At 55.7% G+C, this 11,823-nt stretch overlaps 5 protein-coding genes across 5 annotated transcripts; 1 reads left to right on the plus strand and 4 right to left on the minus strand.

The window, feature by feature from the left end:
• Window positions 1-50: 50 nt before the first annotated feature.
• On the minus strand, window positions 51-1,142 carry SCHCODRAFT_02663071 (uncharacterized protein; the record flags this gene model as incomplete). The annotated part of the gene is made up of 5 exons (XM_003037297.1): window positions 51-149; window positions 209-398; window positions 455-548; window positions 609-962; window positions 1,016-1,142. The coding sequence occupies 5 exons, from the start codon at window positions 1,140-1,142 to the stop codon at window positions 51-53; spliced, it is 864 nt and encodes a 287-aa protein (XP_003037343.1).
• Window positions 1,143-1,321: 179 nt separating this feature from the next.
• Window positions 1,322-3,691, plus strand: SCHCODRAFT_02611234 (cytochrome P450). Its single transcript, XM_003038636.2, has 14 exons — window positions 1,322-1,590; window positions 1,640-1,769; window positions 1,828-1,879; window positions 1,935-2,074; window positions 2,126-2,155; window positions 2,202-2,304; window positions 2,362-2,493; window positions 2,550-2,670; window positions 2,717-2,868; window positions 2,926-2,943; window positions 2,992-3,087; window positions 3,135-3,280; window positions 3,334-3,477; window positions 3,526-3,691. The coding sequence occupies exons 1-14, from the start codon at window positions 1,392-1,394 to the stop codon at window positions 3,608-3,610; spliced, it is 1,548 nt and encodes a 515-aa protein (XP_003038682.1). The 5' UTR covers window positions 1,322-1,391; the 3' UTR covers window positions 3,611-3,691.
• Window positions 3,689-4,739, minus strand: SCHCODRAFT_02565954 (PDT-domain-containing protein; the record flags this gene model as incomplete). Its single annotated transcript, XM_003037296.1, has 5 exons — window positions 3,689-4,011; window positions 4,064-4,256; window positions 4,308-4,522; window positions 4,575-4,632; window positions 4,680-4,739. The coding sequence occupies 5 exons, from the start codon at window positions 4,737-4,739 to the stop codon at window positions 3,689-3,691; spliced, it is 849 nt and encodes a 282-aa protein (XP_003037342.1).
• An 88-nt stretch (window positions 4,740-4,827) lies between these two features.
• On the minus strand, window positions 4,828-8,012 carry SCHCODRAFT_02611236 (uncharacterized protein). Its single transcript, XM_050344464.1, has 16 exons — window positions 7,865-8,012; window positions 7,725-7,746; window positions 7,510-7,641; window positions 7,392-7,457; window positions 7,079-7,340; window positions 6,891-7,027; window positions 6,781-6,843; window positions 6,593-6,721; window positions 6,507-6,546; window positions 6,454-6,457; window positions 6,126-6,398; window positions 5,960-6,074; window positions 5,632-5,905; window positions 5,428-5,584; window positions 5,268-5,377; window positions 4,828-5,215 (listed from the first exon to the last, which is right to left on the minus strand). Exons 1-16 carry the CDS (start codon window positions 7,967-7,969, stop codon window positions 4,951-4,953), a joined length of 2,154 nt encoding a protein of 717 aa, XP_050202247.1. The 5' UTR covers window positions 7,970-8,012; the 3' UTR covers window positions 4,828-4,950.
• A 430-nt stretch (window positions 8,013-8,442) lies between these two features.
• Window positions 8,443-11,798, minus strand: SCHCODRAFT_02663075 (uncharacterized protein; the record flags this gene model as incomplete). Its single annotated transcript, XM_050346520.1, has 3 exons — window positions 8,443-9,437; window positions 9,483-10,022; window positions 10,073-11,798. 3 exons carry the CDS (start codon window positions 11,796-11,798, stop codon window positions 8,443-8,445), a joined length of 3,261 nt encoding a protein of 1,086 aa, XP_050202248.1.
• Between the last annotated feature and the right edge of the window lie 25 nt (window positions 11,799-11,823).

Consider the following 11,823-nt stretch of genomic DNA (forward strand, 5'->3'; position numbering starts at 1 on the left):
TCGCGCACTATCATCCAGGTCTACTAGTTCTACAAGCCCGTGAAGGCTATCTATTCATCGTAACGCCTCATCGAACGATCTTGACCCCCACGGTTGCCCGGCACATTCCGATTGCGACAGTGGTTCGCATAATGACCCTTCTCACCACACTGTGAAGGATCATGAGCTTCGTGGACGGATATAGGACCAGCACAACGAGAACCCTCACCTTGAAGCACAGAACTTCGTCAAGATTCCTTCGCGGTGCTCCTGCCGCGGCGGCAGCGTTGTTCTGATTGTTCTGATACGAGCGGTCGAAGTCTGTGTATCTCCCATAGCCTGGCGGCGGCGGGCCTAAGTCTCGTGCTGGTGGAGGTGGCAGCTCGTACGCCTCGGGAGGCGGGAGCCCCGGCTTCGGGCTGCGATAGGCAGTCGGTCAAACGGCGCGATAGAATGGCTGAAGGCTTCCACTCACTGGCCACGGGGGCAGTCTGGTCCCATGGGACAGAAGCCGGTCAAGTACAGTTGGCAGGCTATTCTGCGGATGTGCTTCCGAGGGCACGAAGGACCTGCGAATGTCACGGACACATTAGCTTAGACCCCCAGGACGCATGCGACGTGAGACTCACCCAATTTACAGAAGCCTCGCTTGTAGTCTGGACACTCTACCTTGCGCTCCTTAGGGTGCGCGTACAGGCACTCATCGCCGGCCGAGCAGTAGCCGTACTTTGCGTACCACCAGCACTCGGGCATGCGCCGGAGGTTGTATTCATGAAGAAACTCGCATGCGTCCCCCTTCTTGCAAAGGCCACGAAGCCAGTGCTTACATACGGTGGACAGTCGCTCACGCTCACGCGGGTGTGTAGGAAGCTGCTTTGGGGGCTGGAAGTTTTGCATTGAAGGGTTTGTATGCCGTAAGTTGCAGTGTAGAGGTCCTAAGGGGCAGCCTGCCGCTGTGAGAGCGAGGCGGCAGATCTGGTCATCTGAGGGTGTCTATCAGCCGCGAGCGAAGATAGCCGCACGGATCTCCACGCGCCTTTGTCGAGTTTGACACCCAAATTGGTCTTTATGAAGTCCTCGACGACAAAGTTGTTTTGGTGGAACTGGGGCGCGACGATATCGCGCAAAGGCGAAGGCCCTGCGAGGGGGTCGGCGACGGACATGATGATTGCAGACAAGACGCCGCGGTCCAAGCACGCGCTTGTCCCCCTCGCAATTGATTTTCATTGTCCGAAGATGGAAGTCGGATGGCAATTTCCGAGAACCCATGCGATTCAACGGAGGCAATTATGGGAACCTGCTTCATACGGCCACAGAGCGGCAATCTCACAGTGGGAGCGAGCGAAGCGTGGGTGCTGAGGTAACACGGCTTGCTTATAACCACCAAGCTTGCACAAAAATGGGCGCCCTTCATGCTCTCTTTCTACGGCATCTGTGCCTGCCTCGTAGTCGCAGCTACTAGCGTGCTACTACGGCTTAGCCGTCTTCGCCGTCTGTCGCCCCTCCGGCGGCTACCTTTACCTCCTGGTCCGCCCTCGTCTTGGACAGGAAGCATTGGCCTACCTCGAGCCTATCCGTGGATCACATACCATCAGTGGAGGAAGACGTATGGTGCGTACTCGCCACGGGATCGACAACACCTGTATTTATGTGGACCTAGGCGATGTCATCTACATCAACAAGCTCGCCAACCCGATCATTATTCTCAATTCGCTAGATGCTATCCGCGACCTATTTGAGAAGAGGAGCGGAAGCTATTCTAGCCGCCCTACCAGAACCATGATGCAGCTGTACGTCCCTAATACGACCCGCAATTTTTTTTGGCCTTTATTCTGACCCCAAGCGAAGATGCGGCTTCGATTGGCTCTTTTCTTCCATGAAATACGGGAATTACCACAAGGTAAGTTGTGCCACCGCTTTGTAACACCAGGATTGCGTTCACAGCCGAACTGTAGCGCCATAGAAATATGTTCCAAAGGCATTTCCCCACTACCGGCGTTAATGAGGAGTATCAAGCTCTCCAGCTTCGTCAGACACACGTCTTCCTTCGAAATATGCTTTATCGGCCAGAGGATTTCTATTATCAAGTTCGCAGGTAGTTCACTCAGTTGGTCTCTGTGCGGCATACTGAATCGCCTACCCACAGGACTGCGACGGCCATTATCCTGGAGATTACGTGTGTACCACTTTCTCGCGTTGCAACAAAGCCGACACCACTGCAGATACGGACAAGAAGTCGCAGAGACGGGCGACCATTACGTTGGCCTGGCGGACGACGCTCTTCAGGGCGTATCGCAGGCTGGTATCTTCGGGTCCTTCTTTGTCGTGAGTCTGGATGAGCGTCCAATAGCGCACCAGAATCTGACGCGATCACAATACCAGGACTATCTTCCATGGCTGAAGTACGTCCCTGCGTGGTTCCCTGGGGCATCGTGGCAGCGTAAAGCGCAGCGGTGGCGGTCGAAGTCGCAAGAGATGGTCAGATATCCGTACGAAAAGTTACTTCAGCGTCTGGTACGTCGTCCAGATCCCTCTTGGCGTTCAATCTCATTTGGTTCGCGCGGCGTTAGAACGAAGGCACCGCGACGCCTTGTCTCGTCACCCAGGAGCTCGACTATCAGGCGAAGAATGGCGCTTCCGAGCGGGAAGACGAGCGTATCATCAAGAACGTCGCGGCGACGACATATGCTGGTCGGTGTTGTGTAGAACCTGGAGCTCACTGCTCACACCTGCCCAGGTGGCTCAGATACGGTGGTGTCGGCTATGCGCTCCTTTTTCCTGGCGATGGCTTTGCACCCGGATGTCCAGAAGAAAGCGCAAAGCGACCTTGACAGCGTCTGTACTGGGCGATTGCCCTTGTTCTCAGATAGGACAGAGCTGCCATATATCGTGCGTTGCAGAACCTTTTTACCTCCTTTATTTCGGTGGCTAATTGAGCGCTATCAGGACTGCGTCTGTTACGAGGTTCGCCATCGGACGCCCAATGGATCTCAGTCCCTGACCCGCTCGTAGCTTCTTCGCTGGCAACCAGTGACGCCGCTTGGCCTGGCGCGCGTTATCGAACACGAAGACGAGTACAGAGGATATCGTATACCCAAGGGTGCAACGGTAGGTACTCTGCTGTCCTTGTCTAGAACATCGCTAACAGCGATCAGATCATCCCCAACGTCTGGTCCATCCTACATGACGAAGAACGCTACCCTGATCCCATGGCGTTCAAGCCAGAGCGCTTCGAAGGGAAGAGCAAGAAGGACGTAGGTCAAAACGAGCTCCCGGAGATGGCTTTTGGCTTCGGGCGAAGGTCAGAAAATCTCGGGGCGCCTGATCAAGGGCTTGAGCTGATGAACGAAATAGGATATGTCCGGGTCGCTATCTCGCCTTCGACACCCTGTGGATCTTCGTCGCATCGACGCTAGCTGTATATGATATCCACAAGGCCGTCGATAAGCAGGGGAAGGTCATCGAACCGCAGGTCGTATACGAGTCTACTTTGCTATCGTAAGTGCTTTAACAACGGTCGCTGACCATGAACTGATTCAATTTCAGGCATCCGTTGCCGTTTCCTTGCGACATAGTCCCGCGATCAGCGGTCGTTGAAGCTCTGATCAGGAGTACAGCGGACGAGAGTTGACAATGTTTCACGAGAATATATGTATGGTGAATGCTCTACGTGATCCATGCAGTGAATTACTTGTGACTTTGGTTTTGGTCACCATATGCCCATGAGGCTCGCAGTCGCCCCCGACGTCCGCACACGATCCAAAGCTTGATCCAAGTGTGTTCTCCACTCAGCCGGTCCAGCACCCACGACTTCAAGAAGGTATGTGTCCTGGAAAGGTAGCGCATTGGGTGCGGGTCGCCTGTCCATGCGGATAACATCCAGGGAGAGGGCATGAAGGACCGACGATATCCTCTGCCCTGGCCCAGGCGTGATTGTCATGAGTGCATAGCTGCCGTCGTGCTGTTCTCGTTGGCCGTCTGGTAATGGTGTATCTGGCTCTTTTGTGATAGTATAAAACCGCGTGAAATTATCTGGGGGCCGATATAAGTGACGAGAACATATAGGGAACTGAGGAGAACTTACTCGATTCGGCCTGTATGCTTTGGCGCAATACAGAAAGTCCCGGAAAAGTTATTGCACATAACTTCGAGCCGATAGCGGCGGAGGTTGACGGGCCTGCGAGAACATCGCGAGCCGCAGCTGCTGTCGAAGGAGCGCCAACGAGCCGTGCTTTCGGGAGATGTGTTCGCAAAAACTCTCGACATTGGCCAAGTGCCTATGCAGTGAGGTTCGACGACGATGAGGAATTCTCAGAGCCTGTACTCACCTGTTCGTGGCTGACAACGGTGTCGATATCCTCGAGCTGCGTACCAGTTTTCGCGAGTAGACAGTGCTGTACGGCTAGCGTTACGGTACCCCGCACGAAAACCCGGTCCGCTCGAGCTGCGAGCGCATCATACGTCTCAACGACAGCCCCGAAGATCGTATTTTCTTGTGGCACAACACCGATCGCACCCGTAGAAGCGACCGCATTGAATACATCTGGCTAGTCTTCTCCGTGAGTCGAACCGGAGAGCAGAAGGGAGAGACGGACCGGCTATGGTTCTCTGTTCAACATACGCCACATTAGGGCCGAATCTCTCATAGGCCGCCTTGGAAGCATGAGCATACGCAAACCTTGTCTGCTTCGAAGTTATACCTGATGCGAGTAGGTACCGGAGGGTCCAAGGTAGGCGACTGTTGGTGTAGCTGCGTTCATGAGCGTAGGACGAGAGGTGGATGGCAGCAGTTGCGTTGGGTAATAATAGCGGCCGATAAGTCCGATCTTGTCGCTTGACGCAGACTGCACTGCTCCAGTGAATGCTACGAATTCTCCTTTTTTGTGCTACATACGTTAATCTACTAGATTACAGCCATTGGAGGCCCAAGTACAAATACATTACGACGAGTTAAGTAAGGGTCCATTACACCTAAAAGGCATTGAATCCGAGGAAAGACAGCGGGTCGTCTACGTTGTCGTTGAAGTCGAAATCCTCCATCCCCGCATATCTGCTCGAAGCGAGTTGCGTCGCTTCGATCAAGCTGAGATATGCAGTATCATCCTGTCTGTGGTAGTTGAAGACGTCGGCCTGGGGCGCCATTGACGGGCCACATCGCGAGATGATCAGTTCACCGAGCATCTTGCCGAAGCGAAATGCGAGGGGAATACGGTCGCCCATCTTCATCAGGGCCGAGCTAGCCGGATCTCTATAAGTCGTTGTCGTTGAAGAGGTATCAAGTCACTCACTAGATGAAGTCAAGCTCGTGGCGGAGCGTCTGTATCTGCTCCTCACTACGCGTGTCGACCGCGGCGTGCAAGAAGCGGACAAGTACCCGCCCTGCGGTGAGCCAAGCGAACTATCGGAGTCATAAGTGACCGTTCGGAGAGAACCGTCTCGTGGACTCACAGCAGCAAAAGTATCCAGCAGCGTAATGTCGTAGCTCGTTGACAAAACCATGTAAATCAGGTCCAACAGTGCACGCGCAGCCGTCAATATCTGTAGCGCCGATATACACCCAGACGTGCGCACGTCCGCGTGCGGATCGTGCAGGACGATAAGCGACCTGAAAGTCACTAAGTACGCCTTCCTTCGCCGATATGTTCTACTCACACATAGGGCATCATATGCGCGATGTAGAGGTGATTGTCGACCAGGTTATTTTGGATTGGATATCGAAGATGTGACGGGAACGAGTCTCGGAATGTCCTCGCGATCCGCTCGAGCTCGATGAAGGCCGGCGCCGTTCGCGGGTCCACAAAGTTTTCGTCCTGCGTGCTCTGCATGTAAGGCGAGGTACCGACTGGCATGGCCGGATTTGCAGACATTTCCGGATTGCCAGCGAAGTGCTGGCTTCGAAACCGCAGATTGAACCGCTTGACATAAGCTACCGCCCGAACGTTAGTATAGTCAGAGCTAGAGAGGCCGACGTATGGCGTACAGAGTAGAATGGCGCCCTTGATATACAAAGTGAACGAGTCCGTGACGGCTGGCGGATTCTGAAGCAGGACGCCGCGAGTATGTGCCCATTGCCTATCCGCCGGGCTCACTAGGATCTGCACGACAATGAGCGAGGGTCTTCTCATTCAAAGGATCGAACGGCTTACACTGTGTTCGAACTGCTCAGAGAGCACCGGCATCATCTGGGAAATGTCATCGTCGTCGACACTCATAGCCCAACCATTGCCGAGCCCGTGAAGACGTTCCGCGCAGTAAATGAGCCAAAACGTATTTCGTCGGGTCTCGTCTTCGATGACGTTTCGTGGTGGGGGAATAAGGGATGGCGGCCTCACGGCGGTCGATATTGACCGGAACGGTGAGCACATATTCATGCCCAGTGGGACGGCCATGCGCATCGTCTGACCGCATTCAACGAAGACCTGGCGGAAATCAGGAAGGAGGCGCCATAGAATACCCTGCCTAGCGTACCTTTACCCATCTATAGAAGGGGTCAGGCGCATGAGGGAGAGCGGAGACGGCGTACTCACTGCGAATGAGCCCAATAATACCAGCACATGATCAAGGAAGCTTTACCATGTCAGTTGCGCACAGCGTCGGATTAGACGATTATCACCTTGTAATCCCTGAAACAGGTTCTCTCCGCGTTGGCGTGACCGCTCGATGGCAAGGTTGGCAAGCTTTGCCTGCTCCTCGGCAAAAGAGTCGGGCCTTGGCTCCCGATGAAAATCGTCAAAGATTTCGTCTTGTAGAAAGGGGTACAATGAGCTACACAGCGCCTTCAGTACAATCAGGCAGACATACCAGGTGCCATTTTCGTGAGGTCCGGCAGCGGAGGGGAGGATACTGCAGCCGTGTAGAAGCTTGCTACATGACGATAACTAGGGGGCTCAAATTGATTGTTGAAAACTTACCTATGGCACATATCGCGTGAAGGAGACACGGAGGGGGGAACTTGGGGTGCGTAGCCCCCAATGATAGACAGGTCATGAACGTGGGGAAGTGGAAGAGCCGCTGAGCGTGTGGGTGGAACATGAAGAACATCTCGACTCTGATGAAAGGGTTAAGGATAGTCAAGTAGGGCGGGTAAGGGGCGACATACAGATGGCGAAGAAGCTCTGGTCGCGGCATCCCCTCAGGCCAGTTTGTCCACACAACGTCCGTGCGGGACCCATAGTCTCCCATTTCAAGAAGTCCCAGGGGTCTAGGGACCGGCGCGTCCTGGGGATTGGATCCTTGTGGGGAGGTAGAGGATGAGGGTGAAGGATATGAATTGGATGTCGGTAGTAGGGGGTTCCCATTTGGACTCGACTGTGCGGCTTTCTCTGCTTCCTCCTTCTGCCGTAGCAAAGCCTCAAGCTCATCTACAAAGAGAGGTGTCAACAGTCTAGTTGGGACGCGTGTTGAGGACGCACTGATTCTATTCTCTAGGCGCTCATAACGACTCTTGTGCCCCTCACTCACTACCTGGGTGTCTGGGACTGATGAAAAACATTAGAAATCAGAAGAACACACAAAAACGTACACGCTTACGTTCATCGTATGTGCACACGGGCTCGCTGGGGAGTCCTGAATTGGGTGGCGCATGCGAGACGGCATGTGCATGGGATCGAACGCATGTAGAGCAGGGACGCTTCGCGTCACTGAAGGTACGACTCAGCCTGCCTTCAATCCCTACGCGTAGGCGTGTATGCGTACCATTTCTGGGTGGCGAGTCAGAGGGGAACAGCAGTATGTATATTGCTAACGCACCAGCTTCCTGCGCCGACACTGATCCCGCCATTGTCAGCAGAGCATAGGGGTTGATAGGCAGGTTATATACCTGATGACAGGCCTAGATAGAATTTGTTGAGTGCTGCACCAGCACCGGAGACCATTGACTGCACACCTGATTCCTCTTGAGCATATTTGGGTTCTGTCCCGGTATAGTGGACTTGTACATGGACGAGGAGGAGCCGGAGGCCGAGCCATTGGAGGGGGACGCCTTGGGCATCGCGTTGGTCCGAGTCCGTCCACGATGGTAAGAAGCAAGCAGGATGCGCTCAGACGAAACGAATGTCGCACTCAGGCGCGTCCCGCGGCGTCCGCGCGGTGTGATGATCAGTCAGCGCGATGATCAAGGATCGGCCACTAAATCCGACCCTGCGTACAAGTCCTCCACTGACTCCGTTGCGTTCTTCACGACGTTCGAGTCAAAAGGAGGATGGGATGCAGCATGGAACATGACTTGTGGTGAGTATGTGACAGATGATAGGGTGAACGCGCATAGACGACGCAGGCAAAGGAGTCCGAAGTAAAGCAAGGCGTCGCCGGGGTGAGAAGTATATGAGTATGTAGCAGACTACGAAATACAGTATCCAATGAGATCCAAAATGTGATGCGCAAGATAACACCAAGCAAAGGGTCGAATAAAGAAGAAATAAGTCAATGCCAGCACGGGGAAGGCGTCCAGGATCCTGGAAGGCTTTAGCCCGCAGAGAACTTGCCCGTCGACTGCAGCGAAGCCACGACGTCGTCTACCCCCACTCCCTCCACGTTCTCCTCCACGGCCGTCGTCGCGGCGGCCCAGACCTCGTTGAACGTTGTGTCGTCTCCGGCATCATCAGCGACTCGGTCCGCGGAGGACGACTCCGTCCACTTGATAGGCTTCACGGCGATCGTCGTGGCCCAGTTACGAAGGACTTGCCCATGATCACTACCGAAGAACAGCCCTCCATCGGCGGTGGTGAAGGATGAATCCACGTTGTCCACGTCCGACGCGTCGACGGTCCCGAAAACAGCCACCTCCACGGTTGGGATTTTGTCCAATGTCGAGAACAAGGACGACGTGTTGGTCGGAGGGACGCCGGGCGCTGTGAGCAGAAACCGCACAAAGTCGGTGGCCACGTCAACGTCAGGTATCGACTGCAGGAACTGGAGGATGACGTGGTCGTAGTGGTTGAGGGTACCAAACTGCCGTGGGTTCAACTGCGTAGTCGACAGATCCGATGTGTTTGCCCCAGGCATGGCGCTCATGGCCTCGCCAGTGTAGATAATCGCGCGTGCGCCGACGTTGCGATTCACCTTCATCGCTTGCTTCGGCGCGCCAGTTCGTGAGTCCACGAAGGGCAGCCGCAAACGAAGGATGTTGAGAACGCCATATATCGGTCGAGCTGGGTAGCAGGACGTATCGACAGAGGTCGCAGCCGAAACGGTGGATAGACCGAAAGCAGAGCTTTCGAAGGAGTTGACGCGGTTGACGGCGTCGCTATCGAGGCTAGGATAGCATGCAAGAGGTGGAGGGAAGGGGGTGGACGAGTCCGTGTTGTTCAGCTGTGACACGATGTCTGATTCGGCGTCAAACGGCAATAGGATATCTGCGCTGAGGAAGAGCGAGATGAATGTCGGAAGGTCGTCTGCTGCCAACTGCAAGATATTCGTCCAGTACGTCTTCAAGGCGGCTGCTTGCTGGGTTGCAGATGCTACATAGGTATTAGTAATGCGACAAATTCGACTCAAGTTCTTACCCAAAGCGTAGCTGTACATGCGGTCCAACGTTGCCTTCGCGTCATCGTTCGCCTTGCTCGCCTGCTGCGTGGTCGGCTGTGCGTTGCTCACAAACGACACACTGGGTTCCGTCACCTCTTGCCGCGCAAAGTTGAACGTAAAGCCGGAGACCGTTGTCGAGAACGTGGCGTAATCCGAGTCCCTTAACGGACCATCCGCGTCAGAGAGCGAGTTCCAATCGGCACCGTTCACGAAGTCCTTCATCTCCTGAGCAGCAGAGGCGTCCTGCGATTGTACCAGATTCCACAATATGGCCATCTGCGCCCATGATGTGCGATTGGATGCCGTTACTGGGTCAAGTCCGTTCGCGACGTCGACAACAATGGCCTGGATGGCGCAGGACTCCGAAGAAGACTTGCCGAGGGCGACCCAGAACGAGTTGAAGACGGTAGCAGGGGTGAAGTCCGTCTGGAAAGCATCGTTCACCAACGGCGTCAACTTGACGATTTCCTTCGCGAGCCCATTGCAGCCAGACGTCGCGGTACATTCGCATGTCGCATCTGGTCGCGGAGTTAGCATCTACATGCATTTCGATCAAGGGAAAGCTTACCCAAATTACACGCTACGCCGGTAACGTTCGCATTACCACAATCGGGTAGCGCCTCCCCATGCTTCCGTAGGCCTAGGCCCAGTCCGAGTCCCAAAGCCAATGCTACAAGCAGGATGATTCCCCCGATAATGTACATCCGCCGCCTTCTGGGTGCTGTCAGCGCGAGCATCGGCGAGCGGACCTCCTTGCTTGGGCTTGGGAGCTGGTCCACATCATTCCCAGGTCCTCGATGGTCACCGGGCTGTGAACGCCAGTTCCCTGACGTTTGCCAGGGATTGACCGCAGTCGAATCGAAGTAATGCGACTGATAGTCGGCATGGGGCTCGAAAGAGCGCATCTCCGGAGATGTAGGCGATGTGACTAGGTCCTGCTTCCTCGTACGCGTGGTATCGTAGCTGTAGTGGGCGAGACGGCCCTTCTCCAGCATGCCGCTCAGCGTCCCCGCGCGGTTGATCAGCTGTGGGAGCGCCATGGTCGCTTCCTTGCGGTGCGTACTATCCGTATCGTGTAACTGGAACTGGCCGGGTAGCGGTGGTAACGGCTTGTTCGCGAGATAAGCGTAAAGCCTGCGAGCGGATTTCGTGGACCGTCGAGTCAAGCCCGATATGATAGAGGTCACATAGCTCTTCGTCGACGCCACCGAAGCCCCTCGGCGATGCGTCTTGGACTGCTGATAGGCGAGTGGCGGGTGATGACCTGGAGAGACAGCCCGAGGAGCAGCAGCCTGTTCATTCAGGACTGACGTCGATGAATGAGGCCCAAACGCGTCCGCCTCATCCTCGGTCACGTCCTGAGGGAGAAGAACCCCCGAGTCCCGTACGGCATTCGACGATAGGCCCGAGGATAGCTGACTAGGGCTCGACAGCAATGTCGCAGAGGCTATCCCGACCACCCTCCTTTCAGACACCCCGGGCGGCTTCGTGAAGCTTGCCTGTTTGATGACGGGAGGGTGCCCGAGAGAGGATTGGATGTCCGAGTCGTTATCCGAGGAAGGACCGCCCTCGGACGCGGGAATCTTCAGGAGAGCCGGCGGCTGTTTTGACGGCCGCGCGGTGACCAGGGGCGACGTCGGCACGGGCGGGATGGCGTCGCGCGATGTGCGGGTGCTGCGAGAGCCAGGCGGATAGGTCATTTCGGAGAGCCCGCTCTGCCGCGACCCGTTGCTCGTGCTCCTGCTATCCCTGAACTTCGGGGACGCGGGCGTCACCTCTCTAAGAAGGGATGTGATGAAGGACGTCGAGAGCAGGTTGTCCTCAGCGGCATTGACCTCCGTGCTTGACATCCCGTCGTCCCAGTCGTGGGGGGTACCGCCAGGGACCGCTCCCGCCGCTGTCAGCTCGGCATAGTAGGCATCGTTCGTCAAGCGCTTGTCTTTGTCTGTGGTCCTGGAAGCCGTGCGCGGAAGTAGCGGCCTGTCTGGAGAGTCGGGGTAGGTAGGAGTGAAGGGGGAAGCAGGGTAAGTCTTCAGCGGTGATGGCTGGACTGTCAACGCAGAGGGGCCCGCAGTTGCTCGAGAGTTGGCTCTGGCGCGCTTACCCCTGACGGGTGATGACGTGCGGTACGCATCTGTGGGAGTGGTAGGGACGCTGGGAGGGGGGAGGGGGAAGTTGTTCAAGCCAGAGAAGCTTATGGTACTCTCGGCGAGTCCTGACGCAGAGGTCTCGATAGAGGTGCTGGCCTTGTGAGTGGGGCGGCTGGGGTCCTTCCAGGAAGTAGGAGTAGACATGAAGGCTGGGTTGCGAAGCGGAGAA

Source organism: Schizophyllum commune (genome assembly GCF_000143185.2).
Source record: "Schizophyllum commune H4-8 unplaced genomic scaffold SCHCOscaffold_2, whole genome shotgun sequence".
Taxonomy (NCBI): domain Eukaryota; kingdom Fungi; phylum Basidiomycota; class Agaricomycetes; order Agaricales; family Schizophyllaceae; genus Schizophyllum; species Schizophyllum commune.